This window comes from Epinephelus fuscoguttatus, linkage group LG14, assembly GCF_011397635.1.
Source record: "Epinephelus fuscoguttatus linkage group LG14, E.fuscoguttatus.final_Chr_v1".
Taxonomy (NCBI): domain Eukaryota; kingdom Metazoa; phylum Chordata; class Actinopteri; order Perciformes; family Serranidae; genus Epinephelus; species Epinephelus fuscoguttatus.
In genome coordinates this window covers 25,226,058-25,253,335 of record NC_064765.1, presented here as the reverse complement: position 1 = coordinate 25,253,335, position 27,278 = coordinate 25,226,058, and the positions used below count along the sequence as shown (strand labels likewise).

The window sequence follows — 27,278 nt, the reverse complement described above, 5'->3', positions numbered from 1 at the left end:
TAAATGTCATGCCCCAATATATTCTCAGTTTAGAGGTCTAGCCCCTAGAGTTTACATCAGGCGTAATACGGCCAAGAAGAGAAACTTCTCTGAGCTAGAAATTGAAACACTGACATCCCAGGTTCAATTGGTTCTACCTAGTAGTCTGAAAAGTGGCATTAAAGTCAGGAAAAAAGCAGTATGGGAAGAGATCACTGCTGCCATCAACTGCGTTGCAGTGGACATTCACACTTGAGGTTGGGATATTTAATTTATACATCCATGATATGTATCAACCTATAGCATGCATATGTTAAAAATAGCCTATGATATTGTATTGATAATGTTATAAAAACCTATTCATATGAAAGCTTAAAGGTCAGATTAGGAGCGTGTGGCTGCGTGTATTTGGTCTGCTTCCATTTTGGGCATAACAGGTGGTGGAGGAGACAGAAAATGGTAAAAATGTAATAACCCATAGACTACTAATTTAAATGTTAAAAGTATAATTTTATGATAACTGATGTAAACATGTTTGGGCAGTAGTGGTGTTCATTTTTGATCAGCCTGGAGCCAGTCCCATAGAGCCAGGCAATTTGTAGACTCACAAGTCAGTCTTTAGACGCTTTGCTTAACTAACGACCAGTGTTGCCAGATCTAGCGAGACAAATAAGCAACCAGGCCTGTGAAAACAAGCCCAAAACAAGTGACTTTTTCTACGGAGCCCCCCTAGGTTCCGGGGAGAGAAAATTAAATAAACTGTGTGCACGGTTTTACAGTCCATGGGGACGGATTTTAAACTGTGGGTACAGATTGTCAATTTACATCCATGTGGACAGATAAGTAAACTATGCGCAGTTTTGCCATCAGGGTCAGAGCCAATTAGAAGCAGGATGCAGGTGGGAAAAAACTCTGCTGTCTCCTGTGTGTATGGAGAAAGGGGAGGGACAGAGGGAACAGGCAAGAGAAACTATCCTACGTTTAAATAACATATCGAAAATATCTGCTTGACAACTTATTATGGAGCTGGGAACAAGCCCAAATAAGCAACTACGCTTTAGAAACAAGCCCAAAAAAACCTGCCATCCGCGACTACCAATATTTGTAAGCGACTTTACAGAAAAACAAGCCCAAAGTCGCATATAATAAGCAGACTTGGCAACACTGCTAAAGACTGATGACTTTCTCCCTGATTTTGTGTTTAGATGGGCGGAAGAAGGCCCTGGAAATAACATATTGTAATTCATAATTTGGGTGGTGTTCCCCTTTAATGACTCTTAAATTATAACAATGTAAATTTAACTACTGGTATGTCCTTTAACTTTACATTCATAGTTTCATACTAATTGATGCCTTTAGCTGCAATTACAGCTCATAAACCTAATCACAAGGTTATAACTCAAGTACTTAGTTAACCACTTAGTGCAATAACATCCAGGGATTAACACGTTAGGGGCCGACACAACATCAGACACAAACTCTCTTTTCAAGACATTTCCTACATTAATTCTAAAATAGCTCAAATACTTGTAGGCTAAAATATTTTGTAAAGAGCTTTTGCTCATTAGCAGGATTGATCCATGTAGAATGTACGCAATGTGGACTTTGCTAAAAATGTCGCTCAGACTGGTAACTTTCAAAGATGTGTTTGTTTCCATAATGCGCTGGAAATTGCAGAGCACTGACCGAGTCTCAAGTGACTGACTTCACTGCTGCTGCTGCCGCTGCTCTCCTTGAGACGCCTGTGGCATTTGTCTGCCAAGCTGCCTGTTTGCTGCATGTCATTAGCTCTCAGACTTGGGTTTGGCAAAAGGCAGCATGCCGTGCATGAAGAATTGTGGGAAATTCGGCAGGCAACCCCCAACCACCCCTCCCCTTCTAGTCTTTAGGAGGCTTCTTTAGTACTCTAAACATGTAGTCTGGAGCTCGTAGGAGACGCAGCTGTTGAAAGCGCACAGGGAACAAACAACACACGCATCTCATTTATTATGTGCGTATTGTTTAGATGTGAATGAGGCCCCATCAGAGTAGGAAGAAGCTTTTTTTAAAAAAAATTTTTTTTTGATGAATTCCCAGTCTTACCCCCATCTCAATAAAGCTATTATCATCTCGTTTAGTCGGCACACAAGGACATAATGTATTTGAAATCACACACACACACACACACACACACACACACACAAAACACTCTACATGATTAAATAAAAAATAAAAAACCTTAACCACAAATAACAACACAAATACAAACCCAAAGCCAGTATCTACCAACCCCAAATGCTTATACCTATAACAGAAGACAGAATTAAAACACAATCAATTCATTAGCAAGGACCACGCCACATCAATATGTCAGTCAAATGTTTAATTGTAATTCAGGAGGTGTTAGTTATTGAGGACTGGTTAATGGATGTAAGTGGGGGTGAAGGTGGAAGAGGGATGTCTTCTGGATGTACTGAGATCGGGCAGAGGGAGACTCAATGTGGGGGTTTTGTCTCAGGTTGATTACAGGTCCCCCAGACGGTACCTAGACTGGGACATGGGAGAGGTATGCACTGGATTGAATAAGAAGAGATGACGGAAGAAGGGAAGAGAGGATGAAGAAATGTTGGTAAGTATGAGGTAGGGAGGATGATGGATGAAGGGAAGGGAAAGGGAGGGTGGGTCGAGGTATCTGAGACAAACAGAGCAGGATGAGTTGACCAGGTATAAGTAGGCTTGGCAGGTAATCAGAGGTGTGGTCGAGGCGTGGCCCTGCTCCCGAACCTAAGTTAACAAATTAACTTAATTAATGGATATAAAAAACATATCACCATGTTGCCATTACAGCATTTTAATTATAAAATGTAAAAAGTGATATTATAAATTTGCTGTGGCTGCCAAGCATTTAATGATACATACACACACACAAAAATATTATAGTGTCAGTTTAGCAATAGTGCTAATTTACTTGAAGAGTGTGTGTGTGTGTGTGTGTGTGTGTGTGTGTGTGTGGGGAGGGTGACGGATAACAAGCATGCTCTGAGCAGAAAATAAGTGAGGAGGGGAAAGAGCAAGTGCTTTAGAGAGGGCGAGAGGGAGTGTGAGAGCATATGTGCAGGAGGGTGGGAGGGCTGGAGAGGGAGTGAGGGAGAGAGAGAGAGGGAGAGGACAAGCGGATGGGTGCTGTGAAATCCGTTAACAGGGGAGCTCTGTGCATTTGTTAGACGTCTTGGCTGCTTGCCCAACTTGGCTCATTGTAATCGAGGCATGATCGTCGACTCCAGGCAGCCCTCTCTGCCGCCTCGGCTGCCTCGCGCCTGGACCCACCCCAGCTCTCACCGCTGACATGGAAAGACCCGTGAGTGCCTTCTCCTTTCCCTTCTCATCCCACACTCTCTCCTGCTCTCTCTGGTGTTAGGTTCCCCCCCTCTCCCTCCTCTGCTCTGTCGCAGATTTAGCTGAGGCTACATGCAGCGTTTCAGTTGTGTCTCCGGCTCTTTCTCTCCCCTGTTGTAGCTCCTGTAGGTGGCAGGAGCGCTGGGTAGGGAGGAAGCCTTGGCAGCTTTCTCTCTGCAGGGCCCCCCCTCTCCTCCTCCCTCTCGCCTGCCAGTCCAGGCATGGGTGCCGTCCACTGGCAGACCCACAACGTCTCTGTCTGTTTTGTGGTTTTGTGTGTGTATATGTGTCGCCTTGCTGCTGCACAACCACAGAACTGACCCAGAGGGGTACCGTCACCACACAGAGTCTCCCCACTTTGGTTCAAGGAGGCCGGTGTTTACTTCAGTCTCCGCCATTGGCTTCGCTGAGATTCAGATTCGGCAGCGTGTCTCTCCCTTGCGTCTATTCTTGGTGGTATGTCCTCATGGTCTGTTGTGTTTGGATACCCTGACAACTAGAAGCTGTGAGGTAACCGCTTTCCAGCCTGCTGCTTCTCTGAGTGAGTCCCAACTTTTCTCATACTCACTGTCTCTTTGCAGGTTCGACACAGCTGCATTCAGGATGTGCAGCTTTTGTCATTTTACTTAAAGTCTGTGCTGACTACCTTACATTCAGTCAACAACACTTCAGTGCCAGATATTCTTTGCAGGCATAACAGTGGCAGTGATGGAAAAAAACACACTAAAGAATTTCTTGCAGTCCCAATGTGAGGGTCTTTGTGCGCTTGCTAGCCGTGAGTCATCATTCTGTGCTAGCAATATCACACAGAAACAGCTTCGACTCCTTCGTCGTCACTGGGGCAACAGTGGAGAATGACTGACTCACATTGGCACATCTACTTCCTGTCTCTGTCAAGACAGTCTGACCTCTCCAAGTAAATGACACAGAGTGCGGAGAATGGGATATTTCAAAAATGAATGATGTGTTTTCACAGTTTCAACAAGCAGTAATGGCAACTTTTCTACTGTCACTTCTCCTCAGCTGCAAATGACAACAGTCAGTGATGCCAGCATTGATTCGGAAACACTTGTTTTAGCTGATTGAGTTGAGAGGTTTTTTGTTTTCTTTTTACAGTGATTGTCATTCGTTGAGTATTCTCAGAGCTCTGTTGTTTGTGTGCTGAATGAAACTTTGAGAGCATATGAAGAGAAATTCATTTCCCAGGAGGGAGATGGAGGGATGAAACAGATATAAACATAACTCTGATCCCATCTTATCAGAGTTTTGGCACCTATTTGTCACTGTCTGCCAAATATCCCAGAACATTATTACCTTTAAAACACACATTTTGATGTCCTCTTCAGCGTAAACTACAAGCTAAGAGCTTTGCTTGGTAACAGTGTTAGTATCATCTCGTTGCCTGGGGCATGTCTCTTTGAAACAATATGTTGCATTTTGTATGACACAGGAGCTGCCTTGTGACTGGTCCTCGTGCTGGCATTTCATGTAAACCAATTTAAAGAAATAGTTCAGTATTTTGGGAAGCATGCTTATTCACTTTCTTGGCAACACTTAGATGAAAAGATAGATAGCACTCTCACCTCAGTTAGCTTAGATTAGCACTAGACTGAAAACAAGGAGAAACACCTGTCCTTGCTCTATACAGAGGCAACAAAATCCATCTACTAGCACATTTAAACTCACTAATTAAAGGTAAACTTTGGTATTGGTATTTTGAACCATTTTCCCCATGTTTTAGTGTCTAAGTGACTAATGAAGGTAACAGTTTTTGAAATTGGTCCAGCATCGAGAGAGACCGCTGCAGCAGCAGCCATGAAACAGGCTGCATTGTAATCCCTTTGTACAATCATGCACTGTCAATTTCCATCCACTAAAAGTTTTTGTCTGCCACTGACAGGCTCAGATTGTTATTATTAAGTGTCTGAAAACATTACAAAAAGGACCCTACAGAGAAATGACATGTTTTTCTTTACCTTTTGCTGATCTGCTCTCTTTGTTGGTGCGTGTGACCAGGTTTCGCTCAAGGTCTCTTTCAAGGAGAAATCTTGTTCTAATATCAGCTAAATGTTGAGCCATGACACTGAAAATCTTTAGATAACACAAAACTATATTTTCTGTACACAACAACAACAACAACGTTTCCAGTGTTGATTGTTTCTAGCAATAGGTCACCTCCAACGAGATTTCAGCCTTCTCCTTGAGCAAGACTTGGTCACAATTACAAACAGACTAGCATAAGGTAAAGAAAGACGTTTCATTTCTTCTTTAGGGATCCTCCATTATGTTGTCAGAAACATAATAACAGTCTGAGCCTGTCAGTGGCACAAAGAAGCACTTTCAGTGGACTTAAATTAAAGGTGCACAGTTTCCTGTAGAGATTACATTGCAGCCTGTTTCGCTGCTGTGGCTGCAGCAGTCTCTCCCAATATTTGACCAGTTTCAAAAATGGTCTTCATTAGTATCTTAGACACAAAAACATGGGAAAGTTTCCCTTTAACTTTTTTGTTTAATCCATACAAAAATACTAATTGTAATAGATTGTTTGCTGCTGGTTGTCAACATCACAGTGACGACAACCTTAGGAACTTATGTGCGCATGCTATTGTAAGCTAACCGGCTGCTAGCTGGAGCTACATGTTTACCTACAGACATGAGATTAATAATAATCCTCTCATTAAACTCTTGGCAAGAAAGTGAATGAGTGTATACCCAAAATGCCGTGCTATAACTATAAAACAATACAGCAGTTTCTTCTTTAACGGCATCTCTGACCTGACCTGAACCTCTATTGATCCTGGTCTTTAAAGTAAGCGGCACACTCTCTTTAACCTCATGCTGCAGCAGAGTCCCTCTCTTGCCAGTCTTCCAAGGCACGTGCTCTTTAGTTTGCTCTACAGCCAGGTGAAGGAACCACTCATACATCCAGACTACACAACCAGATTGGAGAGGGAACATTAAGCTGCTGCAGGCTAAAGGAAATTAGATCTCCCCCATTATCATTCTGCAACATTATCCTAATCTTGCCTCTTCTGAATATTTGTGCACATCTCACCAACTGTGCAGCTCTCTTGCGCATGTTTGTACGTCAAGTTAAAGAGAGATTTTCATGAAAGGAAGTGTTAACATGCACCTAGTTGCTGCTCTGTCAGAGCACATGGAGATTTTCGGTACAGGGCCCCCTGTCGTGTGAGGAGGTGTGCCCCTGCTGACCGCACTGGGATGCTTAGGATGCTCCTCATATGCATTCTCCCTGTGTAACCGAGCTTCGTAATGAATGCTCCATCTGTGGTGGGTGTGAGGGTGTGTTAGTGTTGTGTGTTAACGCAGCGCGCACAGTGGTGTGTTAGAAACTCTCAAGTACCAAAAGCTGACATGAGAAGTCTGGTCACGTTTGTAATCATTGTTTTATTTTACACTAATGAATGTAGGCAAAGTTCTTGTACTGCTGCTTTAAACAACATTTATCGTTTGAATAACTTGTTTTATTAGTTTGAAAAGAAAGTTTTGTTGTTGTGTCCCCCAGACCCCCACTGACATGATGCCCAAGAGGGATCATGAGAGGGACCTGGAGCTGGACAAGAAGATCGAGGCTCTCCGCAGAAAGAATGAAGCACTCATGAAGAGGCACAAGGTAAGGACAAGTGTTCACAGGCAGTGAAGCTTCTGTGGAGTCTGAAATTTCAGTGGTCGTCATTGCAGGTGTAGAACTGCAAGTCTGGGCCATTTGTCTTTTCTGTCAAAGGTTGCAGCTCTTTCAGACTTCCTGATTGGTCTGTTGTTTTCATTGAGTTGCATTCAGGAGGTGGAAGAGGACAGAAAAAGGGCAGAGGAAGAAGGAATGGCGCTGCAGAGCCGAAAGGGCAAAGCTGAGGATCTTTCCATCACAATCAGCAAGTCCACCAGTGTGAGTTACTCAGTATTTTGACAAACTTAAAAACTATAATGATGCTTGACTAATACCCCAGAGCACTGCTTTTGTTGTGGAGTGCACGCAGTTACAATTCTTTCTGAGGAAAAGAGGCAACAAACTCAATGACTATAACATGTTCACGTCTTCGATTTGGAACAGGACAGTCGCGTGGTGGTGACGAAACCATTCAGCGGTGGCTCACCAGCTGGGAAAGGACAGCAGGAGGCTGGGCCTGACAAGGGGGGAGACGGCGTTTCGCAGGGTGCTGGTCGAGGCCACAGAAAGCAGCTAATGGTCACTATGGCTGGCAAAAAGGTAAATACACTATAGTGCCAAATTTCACTTCAAGCAAAAATGACAGACATTCAACCCACAGGTTTTACTTAGAAAAGATGTATGATAACTTGCAAAGAAAGTAAGAGCACTGAAGAATGATGCATATGTAACGCTGACTTCATTCCATGAGCTGATGCATATGCAAAAGTGTGCCCTCATAGCTAGGATTGGTCTGACAACAGAAGAAAATTGAGAATACTGAATTGAATATATTATGATTATTATATAACATGAACTATTTATAAGACCTACATATCTCAGAGCCTTGTTGAAGCCTTGATGGCACGATACGAAAAGCTTACAGTTAAATTTTTGCCAGAGTCAGAGCTTTTACTGCGACTCAGGAGATGCTTCATTTCACTTTTCCCTAAAGTTTACTGAATATTTCATGATCTTAAGTTTGTAGTGTTTAATTTCGATCCAATAAAGTGCAGTCTACGCTCCTTGACTTAGGCCGATACTTCAAGCATGTTAGAATCTGAGTACCATTACTTTGGCAGTACCAAACCAAACCATTTATGTATTCATGGAATTCTGAATTAATGTATAGATATATTAATGTAAAAAGTAGGCTGAATATCCCTGTTTCCTTCTCAACCTTGCTGTGAGGATAGTCCACAAGACTTAAAGGAGCTATATGTAAGAAATATAAAGCAAATAGTCGTAAAATCATCCTAATATGTCACAGAGACTAAGGAATAATGTTCATATAACATACTGATCTCACCGACAACAATAGCACAGCCAGAATATCTGCATTTAAAAACGTCTTTACAGTCAGAAAATCACGTTTATGTTTTGAATTTGTGTTTTGGCCTGTTGCGCCACCCACCGCCGTCTACCAGTCACACAGTCAGTAGAGTCTCAGCATCAGTTACAGTTACGACTGAGCTACAGCAGCACGGCAAGCAGCATTAGCAGTGTCCCGGTACATAGCATTAGAAGCTGGCTCCTCCTCAGCTGTATCCCGGCAGCAGTGTTAGCAGTGTCCCGGTACATAGCATTAGCAGCCGGCTCCTCCTCAGCTGTATCCCGGCAGCAGCGTTAGCAGCAGAGAAGCCGGACTTGCTCAAATGGTCCGCTTGAAAACCGAAGATCAAGGATGCGGCGACGCGGCCCTGCCCGTGCCGCTGTCCAGCAACCTTGAATCTGTAGGGGAGGGGGGGTGGACACGACTTGCGGCAGTATTTTAAATTTGAGTGCAGTAACCGTTTTGGCCACATTCTTACACAGAGCGCCTTTAAGAGTCTACACCCAGGCTAGCAGCTCTTTTATCCACAACAATGCTTTGAGCTAAATGCTAACATGGTCACAATAACGATGCTAACATAGTGCTATTTGGCAAGAAATGTTTACCATGTTCAGCAACTTGGTTTACTGTGCTAGCATCAAGCATCTTCTGGAGGTGAAAAATGAAGTCAGTGTGGAAGTGATAGAAGGTGCAGTTCTTCAAATGGCCACTGGAGGCTGGCTCCAAAAGCAAGTCAATATCCATATACACCCATGTTAAAATGCCTCACTTACGGCAGAAAAAAACATGTTTACAGCCTGATCTAAAGTTAATTTCCCCATTCGTGATAGTTGTACGGGGGTGATTTTTTTTTTTACAACTCATCTATTTAAATTTGTCTATGGTCACCTTGGCTCACTTCTGCCTCCAAAAATCCAAGATGGCGACAGCCAGAAAGACAGACTTGAGGCTTCAAAATGGGAGTCCACAAAACCGCAAGTGGCATTGTGGTGGCTATGTTCATTTTACTGTCTATGGTTTGCATGCTAACCATAGACATTAGGGGCGGCTGTGGCTCAGAGGTAGAGCGGGTCGTCCACCAATCGAAAGATCAGCGGTTCGATCCCAGGCTCCTCCAGGCTGCATGTCGAAGTATCCTTGAGCAAGATACTGAACCCCAAATTGCTCCCGATGGCTGTTCCATCGGTGTGTGAGTGTGTTAAAACTGAGTAGCAGGTGGCACCTTGTATGGTAGCCTCGGCCACCAGTGTATGAATGTGTGTGTGAATGGGTGAACGTGACTCGTAGTGTAAAAAGCGCTTTGAGTGGTCACTAGATGACTAGAAAGGCGCTATACAAATGCAGGTCCATTTACCATAACCTTTACTAAATAACAGTAAACAAGGAGTACAACTGAGACAGATGGAAATATCATTAGTTTTGCAGGTATTTGGTTGTAGATATCTGTACCACAATTCATAGCAATTCATCCTATAGTTGAGATATTTCATACTTTGGTAGACTGCACACTGACATAGCTATCCAAAGAGACACGCTGATAGCTTGGCTAAAAATGTGCAGCTTTGTGAGGTACGATGTGTCATCCTGTTGAATCAGAGAGTGGCTGGATTAAAGTTTAGGCTTGTGGTAGCACCGTTCAATCATCTGTCCATGAATATGTCTGTATAGCTATACAGGTACATCGAGAACAGCAGGTGTTAGGGCTAAATGTTCTTATTTGTGCACATAAATGAAAAAAGGTGTCTTACAAACAAGTAACCCCAACCCACAAATTAATAAGTCTTGTGCACTATTTTGACATCATAGGAGTGGCACTCTTATATTACAGCTCACTGCTACAGTTATGATCCCCTAATATGAGTAACTGTCTCTCCAGGGTAAGAGGGTGGTGAGTGAGAGGCCAGAGAAGAGGCCAGGCACTGCGGACATCAAGAGCCCTACAGATGACGGACAGGCGAGGCGTGTGGAGTCAGCTGGGAGGGGAAAGCAGCCACCTCACATGACTAGGAGAGACACGGCAGCACAGGTCTGAATCAGACACACTGAACATTTCAGTGATCATACGCTTCAGCACTGAAAATGCACCCTCTAGTCTGTTCCCACTCTCTCATACGCCTTTGTTCACTCTGTTGTGCTGCACCGACGTGTTTTACATAGATGTCAGACATGTCGGCTGGCCACACCCCTCCAGTGATGGAGCACAATGGTTTGTGAGCAGGAGGTGGACTGGGGCTGTGTTTGACTGGTGTGGAATTAACAGAGGGCGGCTGCTAATAGAGCTGTTGGCTGAGTCGATGTGCTGTAGAGCCACACCTTCGAAAGGCCTGGATGACTGCTTCTATGTTTTTAGCATAATCCCATTCAGTTCTGATGGATATTCTTCTTTTCTCCTTCTGTAGAACTTTTGTTGTATTTTTAGCAAAAGAAAAATCACTCAGCCTCTGGGTGTAGTTGTCTTTGGGTGTGTGGAACAGTCTGTAAAGTTCACACAGTCCCTCTAGGGCCATGAAAGATAGATAGATGCTCTATTAGCTGCTGTCCTAACAAAGAGCCTTGCTATCGGTAGTATGGAGTTGGAGGTGGCATGTTTAACATCAGAACCTTCGCTACACTGTATACTGTTGCTCTAAGATCCAATGTTTAATGCAGACAGGCAGAGACACATGTGCACATGCAGCACCCCCGGCTAGGCTGTGAAATGCCACACTGTCATTGAACTTAGGCCCCCTGGGTATGCAGAAACTCTGGAACAGCTGCTCTGCCTCAGTCTGACACACACACATACACACTCACAGGCTGCTCAATCAATGAGTCGAAGCACAGCACAGACAGCTGATCCTCACCACTGTAAACACAGACACAGTCTGGTCACAGGAGGGGTGTCCGGACACAAAGCTCGCGCAGGCTCTTGCTAAATATGTATATATACATCTGCCTCTGATTGGCTGAGACACTGAGGGCTGCTCACTGGCCCGTCTGGGTTAATGTGCACTAAATCTATGGGCTGAACACGCTGTTCTCTTCGCCTTTATTTCTGGCCCGCTTGGTCTGTCCCCCTTTATTTATCATGTGGACTGAATCAGCATTTGAACAGTAGCCAACGCTCCAGTGCACCAGTCGCCTGTGAATCCGAGAGACCCAGGGTTTCCACGTGGTCGCTGTTTACATAACCAGTATCGTTTAACGAGTTTTATGAGAGCTGTGGGGGGAAAACATTGCGAAAGGGTGTTGATAGGAGGAGAAAATGTCATGGATCTATCTGGCAAGTGTTAGAAAAATATTTGTATGGATGAGATCCGTGATAAGCTGCAGGTTTATGTGGTTTTGCCCTGCCCTGAAATATTTTTCGAGTGAGTGTGTGTGTGTCTGGTTACACTTTCACATTGCGGGGACTCATCTTCCTTTTAATGACAAATGCAAGTCCCTGATACTTAAATCATTAAAGTTTAGGGTTAAGTTTAGGGTCAGAGTAAATCTCCAGGAAATCAATGTAAGTCAATGTAATGTCATCTGAGGTGATGGAAACACAACTGTGTGTGTGTTTCTGTTTACACAAGCCTTTTTGACACCATGAAGGGCCACTGCAAAGTCCCTTCTTCATGCAGCCTTTGCATTTTTACATAGAAAAAATGGTGGCATCAGTGTGATTGTAGACAACATACTGGTATTGCAGAATCAAAAGAGGCGTGACAGGTGTGACATGTGACACAACAGCATTGGTCTCTAGTGTGACATATAAAACATGCGTCTGCAGCACTTTCTGAACAATAACAATGGCATAACATCCATCCATCTATTTTTATCTGTTTATCTGGGGCCGGGTCATAGAGGCAGCAGGCCAAGCAAAGCACCCTAGACTACCCTCTCCCCAACCATGCTTTCCAGCTCCTCCTGGGGGACCTCAAGGCGTTCCCAGGCCAAATAAGATATGTAATGCCACCAGTGTGTCCTGGGTCTACCCCAGGCCTCTGTGGGACGTCTAACGGGAAGGACCCAGGAGGCATCCTGATCATGCCCGAACCACCTCAAATGACCCCTTTCAACACGAAGGAGCAGCGACTCTACTCCACACTCCCTCAGGATATCCAAGCTTCTCATCCTACCTCTAAGGCTGAGTCCAGCCACCCCACGGAGGAAACTCATTTTGGCCTCTTGTATCTGCGATCTCATTCTTTTGGTCACTACCCAGAGCTCATGACCATAGGTGAGGGTTGGGACATAGATGGACCAGTAAATCGGAAGCTTTGCCGACTCTGCTCCCTCTTCACCACGACGGTCTGGTGCAGCACCCACATCACTGTAGAAGCCGCACCAAACCGCTGATCCATCTCACGCTTCATTCTACCCTCACTCGTGAGCAAGACCCCGAGATACGTGAACTCCCTTGCTTGAGGCAGTACCTCTCTCCCAACTCGGAGGGGGCAAACCACCATCTTCCAGCAGAGAACCATGGCCTCAGATTTGGAGGTGCTGACTCTCATCACAGCCGCTTCACGTACGGTTGCATGTTCGTGGTCATGGTGTGATGAAGCCAAAAGAACCACATCATCTGCAAAAAACGGATGATGCTCTGCAGATGGCATAACACGACAATAACAATCATTTACCTTCCCTGTTATATGGCAGCTGATCTTGTCCTTTCCTTGGAGAGTAAGGAGCTCCTGGACCTTATTGTTTTCCCAAGTTGCAGACATTTTCAGCTGCTGTTCTTCCTTGAGTTAGCTGCTAGCTGCTGTCAGCTACTTTTTAAATTTCCCACGTTGTCAAAACATCACACCCGTGCTGCCCACAATCCCATCCTGCCGTCTGTCCAGCCTATACAGACATTGTTTCAGCACTGTTACTGCCTCCTTTCTTGGCTCAAAGGCGAGACAACTCTGTCAACCCCCATTTCGCAGTCGTACTTTTTATACAGAACGGCAAGGCAGCATAACGGTGTAATATTACTGCCTTGAACAGGTGTGTGAATGGGTCACATTTGTGGAGACTTGCCTTCCTTTTGGGGACAAAAGTTCAGTCCCACAACATAAATCATTAAAATTTTAGGGTTAGGGTACGTCTCCTGTCTGTGTTTCTGTTCACACTGTCACAGTGTGGGGACTCGCCTTCGTTCTGGGGACAAACTGCAAGTCCCCGTTACATAAATCATTAATTTTAGGGTTTAGATTAGGGTTAAGGTTCGGGTAAGTCTACAGTAAATGAATGTAGGTCAGTGTAATGTCCTCTGAACTGACTGAAAATCATGATTCTGTGTGTGTGTGTGTGTGTGTGTGTGTGTGTGTGTGTGTGTGTGTGTGTGTGAGAGACAGCCTGGAAATAAATAATGACTCTGTGAGAGGGGTGTGGTTGTTTGGCAGCGTCCCAAACAGATATTGTAATGCCTGGAAGTAACCCATGACTAGACTGTCAGTTCACACTCATGAGCGAAAGAGACAGGAGAAAGGAAATGTAGAGGGAGGGGAAAAAGTGGCAGGGGGAGAGAAGGGAAGAGACTGCTGGCAGCCCACCGTCTGTTTCCAGCCTCCATTTCCCCTCACTGGAACCTTAAGTGGTCTGCTCTCCTCCGGCACGATTGTTTCCCCATTCCCACCATCCTGAAAGGACCGATTTGATCTAATTAACATTCGACTGCCTTCTCACTCTGAAAAGGCTCATTATGCTGCCAAAGACAGTGGCCTGGCGAGGAGCCAGGAAAGGGTCAGAGAGGGAGAGGAAGAAGGAGTGAGAGGCGAAAGAAGAAAAGAAACAAGGTAGTCAGGAGCCCTTTGTGTTTGTGTGTAAGCCAGGCTGCATTTGGGTGTGGGTAGGAGAGCATGCGTGTGGGCGTCATTGTCTGTAGGTGCAACAGACCACTCTGTCCAGCATTTATTGCCATCCCCCCCCTTGGCTGTTCATACAAGCGTTGCTGTTAATGGCAGCATGACTCATCCACTGTGCTCACCGGAGCACATCATTGCAGTCAGAAATACACTTCAAGCAAAATTCATACAATTCTCCACCTGCAGTGAGATGAGTTTCTTTTTCCAAATCACTGAAATGCAACCACCTGCAAACTGCACTCTGCTCTGATGACCTCATCGCAGACTGGACATTTAAAAGGCAGCCACAAGTGCCAAATTACACCATGGCACCGTTAGTCCACTTGGGGGCAGTGTCGGTCTCATAATCCTTCTTAGTGGATGAGTCCATGCTCTCGCTTGATTTGTTTTCACTGTTCATGGCGGCAGTAATGTGACTCTTTACAACCATGTGTAATTGGCTGGGAGCAACTTGCTGTGTCACCCTTATTGTTGTTATGTTCATCTCCCTTTTTTTTTGTCTTGTCTCTCCTCTGTGACAGGATGAGGTTAAACAAGGGCAGAAGCACACCGAGGAGCAGCACAGGCTTTCAGAGCAATGCCAGGTACCACAATGACATGACGTAGCAACATGCATATTGTCCCTATCGCTAATCTCCGCAATGAGCACAATTCACCGAGATGGAAATAAATGTGGAATACAAGTTTTCCACATGACAGCGCTAGTATGCTAGATCACGAAAACACAGAGGAATGCAAATATGCTCTCTACCCTCCTCATCACAAGCGCTCACATGCAGACAGACACAACACGTTGCCATGCACGCCCCCCCTTTTCTATCGCTCATCCCCATCTGCCTCCTGCTGGCTTGCGTGTTAACGTCGCTGGAGTAGCTCAGAGCTCAGCTGTCTCGCAGATTGGGCGTGCGACAAACAGGCTAACTAGGGAGGCAGGGAGGACGGGCTTCAAAGTCTCGCCGAACACACAGCATGACAAGTGATGCTGTTCATGCCTCTCTGCGTCTCTGTACCTTGTCTGCTTTGCAGCCTGAGCTGAGTGACTGCTTAAGGAAATATCATGCTGAATCCTTTTTTTTTTTTTTTTTTTAGGTGTGTGTAAGGAGTAAAGGTCAGGCAGCCCTCGGCTTTGTTAGCTGCTTTGTTTAACAAATGCACCAGAAACCTCCTCTGGCATTTTCGGAATGATTATTCTCATTTACAGATCTATCTAAATATGCATACACACATCTGAGTTCTGTTTTGGGCTCAGCACTAGCCAGACTCACTGTGCAACGTCCACCTTACCTGTCTTGGCCCCTGACAACCTCCCTGCGAGGCCACACGGAGGCGAGAAATCAAGAAATTGAAAAGTGCTAATTAGCACTGTGGCCGGGGTGGCAGCAGGAGATGGCCTGTTGGAACATGCGACAAGCGCCCTCTCCTGTGGCCCCTTGACGTCCTCCAGGGGCCAGAGGAGAGAGAGAGAGAGAGGGGAGAGAGGATGGAAAACAGAGGGATGAGCACAGATGCCATGTCCTCCAGTAACTGTTCACTGGAAGGCAACATGTTTACTTGGCTATGATTGGTCCACACCTGAGGGGAAAACATCACACATCATGGTTTCTTACTGGCACTGCTGTTTCTCTCTCTGTCATAATATGCAGAGCAGCATGAAGATTGTTTTGCCTTTTTCCTCACACTATTTTATTTTTTCTCTAGACAGCATCTCCCTCCTGCGTATAAAAAAAAATCACCCATGTGTACTTTCTCTCAGAGATTGCTGCTCTTTTACGTGATTTCCCTCAGAGCAGCAGCAGCAGTGTTTGTAGTCCTGCTTCACTCCAGGGCTTTGTAACAAGAGCACACAGCCTCTGTCCCCTTTGATGTGTTAAAGAGCCTGCATCACATCTCCCTTTAGTATTAGCAAGCCATCCTTTCTGCTCTCGTCGCGGTAATCAATAAACAGGTTAAGAGGGGAATGGAGGACGGGGATATAATTGCATTTACTGCAGACTGCACTTTCCCTGAAATATTGTCTCAGAGAATTTGATTGTGTTTGTCATCATGGAAGACAAACAAGAAGCTTTTTGTAATCACATGGGAGCTGACAGGAATGAACTGACACTCATATTCCATCGCCAGTATTTACAGTGATGCAGCGAATGGCGTTTACAGTAATGTAGAATACATGAAAATACCACAAATATCCTTGTTTGTTCATTTTCTTTTTTCCCCCCACTGATCTGTGTATGGCCCTGTTGCTGTTTATCTGTTTACAGACGAGAAACTGTTTATGTTTATGACCACCCATGCTTAATGTGAGGCTACTGTTGAGCTTCACCACTCTGATCAGCGTGTAGAGTGATGCTTCAGATGCATTATAACGTGCCACTCATGGAGCTGGTGTTTAATTTAGTCATGTTTCAGTGCTTCATTACTGTTGAGTGGACAGCAACATGATATAATTATTAAGAGGGCTACTCGTTTTAAAAAATTAAAATACACTGAACTGTTTTGTGTGTGTGTTAAGGAGCCCGAGAGCCCGCAGGCCAGCACAGACCTCAACATCCCCACATCAAAAGAGGAGCAGGAGGAGTACATGCGGTGGAAGAGGGAGCGTGAGCAGATTGACAGGGAGAGAGTGGCACGCCACAAAAACGCCAAGGGCCAGTGGAGACGGGCGTGGGACATGGACAAAACGGAGAACATGTAAGACTTCTTAGCACTCAGCCCTCCCAAGGCACTTCATCTGCTGATGGCTTAGATTTCGTACAGCTATTCCTGTGGGTGATATTTCATTGGCTCTCTCTATTTTTATATTGGAGAACTCAATTCTAAGAAATGTGGACTGAACATTTAAATCTTCTGCAGCAATGCAGAGCTTCACATTCACACTCATCTCCCCAATGGCCACTGAGCAGGAGGGGATAAAATGCTCATCAAAGGCCATTTAATGGTAGTTGTTAAAAGAGGAATCTATTCCTCTAACCACTAGCCTTTAGTCCTCTTAGTTATACTCTTTGTTATAAAATTAGATGCGTCTTTACCTTGCATTATGCAATTTAATAATGTAGGCTTAGTGCTAATAATCTCCCCTCTCTGTTTTTTTATGTAATAGTTTAACATTTTGGGAAATATACGTACCTCTTCATTCACTATCTGAGATTGATGCCACTCTTGTGTCTGTGCTAACTTAGCTTAGCATAAATATTGGAAACTGCTCTGTCCTTAGGTTAAAGAAATGCCTACCAGCCCCTCTAAAACTCACAAATTACTTTGGTTTGTTTAATTTGTGACTGATTTGTAGTACAGGAAGTCACATGGTTAAACTAAGGTTATTTCTCAGCCACAACAGCAACACAACTGACATTTTTACTGCATTTTTTTTTTAACAAATTGGTCTAGTGTGAAGGATTTATCGGCATCTAGCAGTGGGGTTGCAGAACTGAAACCCCTATGTGCCAAGTGTGTAGGAGAAATATGGTGGCTGATGCAAAAATGCGAAAACACAAATGGCCCTATCTAGAGCTAGTGCTTGGTTTGTCTGTTCTGGGCTACTGTAGAAATAACATGGTGGGGGAGGACCTGCTCTGTATGTAGACATAAATGGCTCATGTGATAAAAACACAAGTCTTTTTGTTGTCAGGTGATTATAAAAGAACGAAAACTTAACATTATTGTTATATACTATTTCTGCCAATAGATTCATGTAAGTCCCGCACACTGGACCTTTAACAAGGGAAATAACTGAAAAGGTGCTGATAGAACAATGTTTTTATGTTATTCGGTTGTCCGTCTGTCCATAATCATGATATCTCAAGAACACCTGGAGGGATTATCTTCAAATTTGGCACAAACGTCCACTTGGATTAGACGATGAACTGATTAGATTTTGTTGGTCGAAGGTAACTGTGGCCTCACAAAACATGTCACTGGGCATAACTCAATATCCATTTGCTAATTAAGACAAAATTCATTCAAATATCTAATAAGGTGAAGTGATATGATGTAACCATAGTACACACAGTGCCCTCATTTTATTTTGGTCTGCTGACTTATCAGCTTCATTCGCCCCCTTTCTAATTAGCGGTTCTTTTAATAATCAGAAGTTTGCCTCTGTCCTCTTTTTACTTCTGAACTGAATGAAAAGCTTCATTTACTTTGAGTGCAGATATAGATAACCTTGAAGAACATCCTGTTTCTCTTTAGTCAGTTTATTCATTGGAAGAATCCATTAGACGAGGTGCTTGGACTGCGTGTCTTCCCACAGGATCACAAGACTCAATCTCATGAAGCCACAGGATGTTGCTAAATTATTGGGTCACCAAATAATTACATTTGAGGCGAATTATATCATTGTATGCACAGTTATGTAACGGTATTTTAGCATAACTTCTTGTGTATTCTCACACTGCAGAGACTCAGTTTGATCGCAGCTTTGTGAAAACACACAACAGCACCCCAGACTGACTGGAGGAAAGAAAGTACAGCCCATTCATTTTAAGTGTTTGTTAGATTTCAAACAATCCAGGCTGTGGTACAAAGAGTTGCAGAGTAAATGAATGTGCTGTTTAAGGAAGCATCAAAATGTAAAGAGACAAGGGAGGAGCGGATATTTTTAGCTTGGAATAAGGGATGGAATACCTTGCCTTATTTGGCAAGGCTTAAACAAGGCTCTTGAGTAAGAATAGGAAGAGGAAATGTGTTTTTGATTCAACAAAGTAGATGGCTTCGCTTGATGTTAAAAGCAAAGATGTGACTCACGGGGCAAAAAACCTCTCACTAATTCCGCAAAGTCTCAAATTTACATAATAGATGTACAATAATGATACTTAAATGTCAGAAGGGCCTGTTGAAGTGGAGAGGAGATGAGCTGTTATGTCACCTGAACAAAAAGCGATGAACTATTTTAAGGCATGACAAGACAGCGCTTGCTCTGGTTTATATTTCTGTCTTAACTGAACCTCCATTTTTTAGGTTTTCAGACAAATCCATCCCCGACAGAGACTGGGGGGCTTCCAGCAGAGGTGAGACATTCAGACAGTCCTCACTGAGAACAGGAGGAAAACGACACAGCACAATATGATGATAAAATGATGTGTTTCATCCTCCTTTTTCTTTATTATTTAATCCATTTTTTTTAATTCCAGGTGGACGAAATGCTAGAAGAGGGCAGTCCAGGGCAGGTGCAGTATCCTACACTGAAATAGTATTCATTAATTAGTTTAGTGCCTTAAAGGGACAGTTCACCACAAAATCAAAACCACATATTTTTCGTCTTAACTGTAAAAGTAGATGCACACTTCCTTCTGCACAGTGATACGGTTGGCGGGTGTAGTTCAGTAGAAAGAAAATATTTCTTAGATGAAACTACTCACAATAAGGTCTGTGGATTATCTTAAAGGCTCTCTAAGTCTTCCTAAGCTTGAAAAGTTTTTGTCACATACAGCAAACATCTCCACACGATCCGCTAGCTACATGTGCTCTGAATATGCTGTGAAAAAGTCCAGTCTCTGTAGGCAGCCCAGGCTCCGCAAATGGCAACAAAAACACTTCACTTCTGTTTACGTTCAACAATGTTATCAAACGCAACGGAGCTAGCTCGCCTTTTAGCCTCATTGTAGCCTGTAGTTCTAACTGCCTCTCTGGGCATCGCGTTCACGTGTGTGTGCTTGCTTTTGCTGGTCTCGCGCTGGCTGGTTGGTGCAGCCTGGACCCAAATGTTTATCATTTGCAGAGCCTGGGCTGCCTACAGAGACCGGACTTTTTCACAGCATATTCAGAGGACATGTAGCTAGCGGATCGTGAGGAGATGTTTGCTGTATGTCACAAAAACTATTCAAGCTTAGGTGGACTTAGAGAGCCTTTAAGTAACTGGGTTATGATTCCCAGAGTCCATTTTTGTGCTTTTAGCACCACAAGCCAAGTGCCATCTAGTTCCCTTATATGTCAGAGAATATCTTCAACATTTGATAAATAGCACCTCAGGTAAGAGGAAAATATGTATCTTTTTGGGTTGAACTTTCCCTTTAAAATCATCACTCAGCTTACTGAAAAGCTCAGAACACTTTTGCGAATTTATGTAATTTTCTTAAGTGTCAGTGAAACAGAATCTAGTTGCTATAATTTGACTTTTTTTTCTGAAACAGGATATTGGTGTGGGATTTAATTCATGTGGGGTTCATTAAACTGGGTAAACTGGTGGGTTATCAGTTAGGAAGAGCAAGGCAGATAATGTTGGGGGTGGGACTGTTTGAAAATCTGTTTTTTCCCTGATATTTAAAGAAATTTAAGCCCACACAGCAAGGAAACAAATTAAGATTTGTTGTTGTCGAGCAATGAGAAATGGCTTTTTTTAAATGTAAATATGTCATTTACTTTTGACTTCTTCTGTCCTAGGTCACGAGAAGCGAGGCAAGGACAAGGGAGCTAAAAACGTGCTAGTGATGGGAAGTAAAGCAAAAGGCATAGATCGTCTGACTGGGAGAGCCAGGAGGTCAGTAACAGTAACAGCTAAACATCATCCACATCAGTGCCACACTCACAACCGCCTGATGTTAAAGTTGATTCAACCGATGGGATGTCTCTCACCACAGCTGCATTCAAGTGTTACGAGAAAACGTACTATGACTAATGAAATCTGCAAAACGAATGTTTACACTGAACTGTTACACTGAGGAAGGCCCACTGTTGTTTTCCTGCACTGTGCCCTAATGCACAAATTCCCCTGGATGTCATGAGACTTGATTTAGAAGTTGCGGCAGCTGACTAAATAACCCAGAAGGCCCCATGTGTGTCTCACTGCATTAACTTCTTTTTCTCCTCCAGCCTTCCTCTGTTGTGAAACAAGCCACTGTGCTGGGTGGCGAGGAGGCTTTCGGTGTTACCCAAGCTTTGCTCTTTATCTCAAAAAACCGCAAGGCCACAGACCTGGAAGTGAGGCATTATAGCCTTTTAGTGTGGAAGTGTAATGTGCCGGATGACTTCCTCTCTATGCAAATGGAGTGGAAGTTGGAAAGGGTTAGGAGAAGTGCAAAACAACATTCAGGTGTGTCCTGACAGGTTCCTGTTGTTAGGCTGTGCTGATGCCACAGCTGGTAATAAATTGTAGTGTAATGAGAGGCAGCCCACAGGCCACTCAGGATACAACAGCTGAGACCTAAGCTAACTAGAGCTAAGCTACCAACAGCTTTCTGTCTTCATGTTTCTCATACTTTGCTTTCTCTTCCATGACTATGCAATGTGAAAGGAGCAGGTCAATGTTTTTGGAAGTGCACATATTTGCTTTGTTGCTGATAGCTAGTTGAGAAGACTGATACCACTCATGTCTGTATGGTATATATGAAGCTACAACCAAGACAGGGTTAGCTTAGCTCAGCATGAAGACTGGAAACTAGGCCCCTAGGAAATGCGTCAAGTTTGAAGCCAATTTTTGCTGGCACCAAAAATTGGCTTGGATTTCCAACTGTGCATCATGTGATGCCATGTGACCCCCAAAAAAATTTTTCCCATAGACTTACAAGGTGAAAGAAACAGTCATAAATTAGTGGGTACATTTTTTTGAGTGTCACAACCACCACAAAATGACTTGTTTTACTATCAGAATTTAATCCGGGGCGTTGGTGGCTTAGTGATTAGAGCACGCGCCCCATGTACAAGGCTGTTGCCGCAGTGGCCTGGGTTTGACTCCAGCCTGTGCTCCTTTACTGCATGTCACTCCCTCTCTCTTTCTCTCCCTTTCACGCTTGTCTGTCCTATCAATTAAAGGCAAAAATGCCCCAAAAAATATCTTAAAAAACAAAAAAGAATTTAATCCATTTGGTCCAGTAACATTTAAAAAGTCTAGAAGAGCCGCATGATTTCATCTTTTTGTCCAAGTTAGTGGAGCGCTTAACCAGAAGTTGCTGGCTGGCCCTGCGGGGATTTCTAGTACGCTTGCTCTGTTGGCCCAATTTTATGCCACAAACAAACATTATTGGCTCCATGTGCCACTGAGCAACTTCCCTAGGAATGAACAGGGTCCTGGGTTTAATGCTGTATCCACTTTTTATACATCCATGCTGGAATCAGGCTTGTTGTTCTTGTAAATGCATTTACACTTCAAAAATCATGAAAGTGGAGTTCATTTGTGAGGATTATCTCGCTGAACAAAACGTGAAAGTGTTATAAACATTTGTTTGCCACACATCTTATCTTCTGCAATAATCCAAAATCCAATGGACTGATGAGGGAACCAGGCCTACAGAAAGACTTCTCTCTCTCACTCTACTACATGTTGAATTTGACATTTTGATGACGATATAAAAGGGATATATTGTGCAGCCCTATCTATTAGCGTCAGTAAAGTTATTCAATTAACTAATTTAATCTTCTTTTATTTAATCAAAATTTTGCTACTTTAGGACTGAGCTAAGCGAGCTGTTTTCCTATTTCCTGCCTTTATGCTAAGCTAAGCTAACTGGCTGTTGGATGAGAGCAGTATCTTCTCATCCAAATCTCTTTCCAAAATGGTTCCTCTAAGTTACATGTGGTAATGGGGGGAAAAATAGAAGATTTACAGCGCACTCTGTCTAAATTGTCACAGATTGGTTTTTTAAAGTGCCTTTATTTTTTAGATGGCAGGCAAATGAAGATGGAGAGAGACTACAGGTGAGAAATCGAACCTGCGTGAGTGTGAATATGAATTGGCTGATAAATGTTACTGAAGATGCAGGAATGATTTGTTCTAATCTCATCTCCTAGTCTTCTGACACGACATTAGAGGAATTCTTGGAGGAACTCGACGCCCTCACAGATCCTGAGTTAGAAAATCTGAAGGATGAGGACTTGAAAATGAAGCTGTCGCCCAGCCCAGATTCACTGCGTACATCTGAGGAAGTGAGTGGATCCACAGATTCCCCGAGAGAGGACACCCCCACTCAGGGGAAGGCAGAGGCCTCGTCCCCTCGGGGCTTGGAGAAGAAAGTACGCTTCTCAGAGGAACTCATCCAGGGGGCTCATACCACAGGCTCTCAGGACTCTGCCAGCTCAGAATCGAGAAGTGCGAGCTCCTTAAAAGCTTCCTCACCGAAAAAAAAGCAACAAAAAGCGCAGGAGCCGCAGCAGCCTCTTGAAAGTGCCAAGCAGGACGATGCTAGTCCGCAAGATCAGGGAGGTGGTCCATCTGCACCTCCTGTTGCCCCACAGCAGGCTCCTGAAACTGAATGTACTAAACAAGACAGCACCCTCCCCCAAACTCCCAGCTCCCCCTCTACTGAAAAAGCCTGCACCTCTCTACAGGAGAGCTCTGTGCAGCCTGTAGAGCTCGCCAAGTGCAACATCAGCAACACAAACACAGGTACGCAAAAGCTTCAATCGCCCTGACTTTACTACATCTGAATGGTGTATAGCTAAACTAATGTTGTTTTTATTTTTCAAAGAGGAACTAATAGACTCCGGTCTGTCTGTCCTGAGCCTGGAGTCAGGAGAAACACACCCAACACACTCCACCAGCAGCGACAAGGTCAGTGTGCGAGACGGGAGGAGGGATGAGAGAATCAATAGATGTGTAAATGGACTGATAGAGGGAAGTGCAAATGGATGATGAGTTAAATGGATGAAGAGAGAGCGAGACGTGCAGTATATCTGCACTGCAGCTGTGTGATATCCAATTTCGGTTTAAGTACATTCACCACCTCTGAGGCCTGTTGGAGTGCAGCAGAAATAGTCTCATGAGAGAGTGCCTCTTTATCTCATCCACCGCTGAAACAGCCTGATAATGCATCTAACAGCCCACTTAAATCATTCATATAGGAAAGAGATGAATAATGGACTCTGAATTATGGAATAGAAATAAGCTTTAACTAACAAGTTTGTGTATGTTTCTCTCTTTTCTTGCAGGCAAGAGAGCATGGGAAGATTGTTTGACATTTTCGGGATGTAAATACAGAAACCAAATGACAGCGACACAGAGCCTTCGCCTCTTTGTATTTGCATTGCGCTTCAGGTAGCTCGTTTGAGGTACCCTGTTTATGGCTTACACACAAAACCATGGTTTGTATACTTTGCTGTGGCGTGTCCCACCTGTGGAAGTTTTCAAATTGTCTAAAATTTGATGAAGGAATGGTCGAACATTTTTCCTGCTCAAATATTTTTTTACATCCAAGCACTTTATGAGTATGAAAGCATGAGTACTGACACGTGGATTCAGTATGTTGGTACGCTGCTTGAGTGCAATATCATTGAATGTTTACATTTGTATCAAGATTTCAAGGTACATATCAGGAGGCTAGCTAATCCGTTACACTTTGATAGCCCTTGAAAATTCAGCCACAGTCAAATTATCTAGTGCCTGATTCTGCCTTCAAGGTATTTTCAATTAAAGAAATGAAGTCTGTGTTATATAACGATACAGTAGTGACAGTCTGTACTTCTGCACTCAGAACTGTGTGAGTAGATATTGTTTATTAACTCCTTCCAGTATCGGTCATTAGCCTTTCACCAATCAGAAATCAATACACTATTGAAGGGCATATTTGAGACTTATCGTCTAATCGGCCACTGACATTGTTTATAAAATTTTCTAGCTGACATAAACGTTTTTGTTATTTAGAACATTTAAAGGGGCACTCCATCCATTTTAGACATCAAGCTCAGTTAGCTAACTCATCAGTGCTACTCACCTTAGAGAAACAGTAGTGCAATGTCTTCTGTGGCTCTGGAGGAGCTTCATCAAGTGGGACAAAATAACCCTGATGATGTCACAGTGATGTCATCACAGTTACCTCAATTGCAAAATCATAGATTGAGCCCAGATAGAGCCCACATTAAAAAATGGAGGGATAGTATGTCTTTGTAGATGATCTTACAAAGATATACTATCAAGGTGCATTATGGGAAGTGTAGTACCCAGTTTTTTGGCGCTCGGCCCATCCTAGGAACCTAAAGTCAGGATATCCAACCAGATCTCAATCCTCATCTGTGGCAGTTTTAGACACCTAGAGCAACTGATGCAGTGTAAAGAGAGAGGAAGTCCACGAAAGGATGAGGTTTGGGTTGATGGATAGGTCTAACAAATACAAGACTTTCACCCAGGAGACCACCTGTTTGTGTCCCATCTGAAACCAAAAGTCAGTGTTATTTTTTTTTAGTTTTTTTAGACAACATTCCGTAGAATACGTCAAGATAAGTTACGTTACAAAAGTAGTTATTTTATCCCAAACCATGATCTTTTTTTCTAATCCTAACCAAGTATTTTTGTTGCCTAAACTTAAGGTAGTTTTGGTGACAAAGCCTACATTTCCTGTGAACACAGATGTTTATTTTGAAAAGACGCTAAGCACATCAAGACTAGAAATTGACATGGAAACTGACACATGGAAACTGATACATCTAAAACTGATGCTAGAGGGGTACATGGAGCATCATAGTTTGAAGAGTAGGAGCACTGACCAATCTGCCCTATTTTGATGAGTTAGAAGTGACAACATGTTGGAATGTCTCAGTCTATGCTACATTGCTTTTGACATTGTAATTTTAATCCATGTCTGTAAAGTCCCCAGACTGTTTATAGAAATACAGATCTAAATCGTTGGAGTGCCCCTTTAATGCTAAGCTAACATCCAGCTAATAGCAAAATCCATATTACTGGCATAAACATATTTTGCTTGACTGATGTTCAGTAACACTGCGGAACTAGAATCTCAAACTTGCCCTTTAACATATTGTCATTTTGTTCCATAAAGTTGGCACAGCTGAATCCCAATTATCTGTCTTCCTCAGACACTTGTATGTTCAATATGGAATTGTTATGTATGTCTATAATTTTACAAATTTGAACAGTTAACAGCAGAGACATAAAAGTCAATGTTTTGTGATTCGAAAACTAATTTGGGGACTAAAATTACTATTTTCTTTAATAGTTTGCTCATGCTGTTTTTAAACAACCAGTGTAAAGCATCCCGGTACATAACAGTCCCCACCCTTTTTCTCTGTTGAGACTTTTGGCCCCTGTGGGACCGATGAAATTGACGGCTCAGCCTTTTGTCCACAGTCAAAACACTGGGCCTGTTGACATTGTTTTGTCATTTCTTCTCTTTTATAATCATGAAAGACAAGAAATATTTTTGAAAAGCTGATGGAGCTTAAAGAATTTCGCCAGTTGTTGTGCCTTGCATATCGGCTTCTTCAGATAATGAAGGTGTACCTTTACGTCATGGCTTGTACCATAACATACAGTCGCGTTTAATGTACTGTACTAACAGTTCAGCATTGATTTTTATTTATTTGCCTCTTCATTTGGACAACAGAATGTTAACTCAAATGATCTAAACAATGTCCGTGTGCATTGTAGTAGCTGTTTTTTCTTCTTCTCTGTGACATATATGGATTTGTTTTTATTTATTGCCAGTCTCTGGTTTTATTTTTGGTATCAAGTGACAACTATAATAAGAAGCCTTACAAGAACTCTGTCCTCAAAGACGTTTTTGGCTTTTGTCAGTGCTACAGTATAGTAAACAGTTATGTAACCGAAAGTAGAGAACATAGTGGACATGCTCTGAGCTGCGGAGCCCTGTCAGCTTCGACAGTGGTTACATAAAATACAAATCATCAGGAATCTAGTAGAAGCACACTGAAAAACATCAAGAAGCGAGTTACAAGGTTTGAGGCCAGTCTAAACATAAATAAAGAACAAGTGCTGTGTTTGAGTCGGGGCCTTATTCTATATTATATATGGATAGAAAGTGAAGGAAACTGTACAGATTACCTCTGAAATATTTAAAATTCCCTGTGGGATTCAATTTAGTGAGATGAAAGTTAGGACCTACAACCATAGAGCAGTTGTACTTTTGTCCTTGTTTAGCATTTAGTTAGTAGACATCTGCATTTTCACCTCGCTTGAATGTCAAATTTAGGAGGTGGTTGTAATTGTCCTGTTCCACCTGGGTGTACACTGCTGTCCTCCATGTTTTCACATCCACTCATACGGAAGGAATAATCGTGAGTGGCTGTGTATGAGTGTGTGTGTGTGTCAAGGTTTGATCCATGCTAATTTAAATCTGTGTGCAACATAGCTTAATTTACTGTAGATAAATTTGGAAGGAGGCATACAGAACATCAATAAAGTTTTTCTGTATTTCAAACATCA

General features: G+C 43.2%; 1 protein-coding gene across 6 annotated transcripts; it reads left to right on the top strand.

The window, feature by feature from the left end:
• Positions 1-2,496: 2,496 nt before the first annotated feature.
• LOC125900558 (coiled-coil domain-containing protein 9B) lies at positions 2,497-27,278 on the top strand. Of its 6 annotated transcripts, XM_049595627.1 has the most exons (14): positions 3,048-3,316; positions 6,881-6,988; positions 7,157-7,261; positions 7,427-7,582; positions 10,231-10,380; positions 14,695-14,757; positions 16,683-16,861; positions 19,130-19,179; positions 19,303-19,338; positions 20,552-20,648; positions 22,768-22,801; positions 22,895-23,489; positions 23,572-23,654; positions 24,032-27,278. In XM_049595627.1, exons 1-14 carry the CDS (start codon positions 3,305-3,307, stop codon positions 24,056-24,058), a joined length of 1,695 nt encoding a protein of 564 aa, XP_049451584.1. In that variant the 5' UTR covers positions 3,048-3,304; the 3' UTR covers positions 24,059-27,278. The 6 variants fall into 6 exon arrangements, with proteins under 6 accessions (XP_049451582.1, XP_049451585.1, XP_049451581.1 ...); XM_049595625.1 differs by lacking the exons at positions 3,048-3,316; positions 24,032-27,278 and adding an exon at positions 2,497-2,587 and having other exon boundaries at positions 23,572-23,750; XM_049595624.1 differs by lacking the exon at positions 24,032-27,278 and having other exon boundaries at positions 3,047-3,316; positions 23,572-23,750.

Coding starts and splice junctions, on each gene's coding strand:
- LOC125900558 (XM_049595624.1), top strand. Junction 7,262..7,426: donor CAATCAGCAAGTCCACCAGT/GTGAGTTACTCA, acceptor GATTTGGAACAG/GACAGTCGCGTGGTGGTGAC. Junction 19,339..20,551: donor AAGAGGGCAGTCCAGGGCAG/GTGCAGTATCCT, acceptor CTTCTGTCCTAG/GTCACGAGAAGCGAGGCAAG.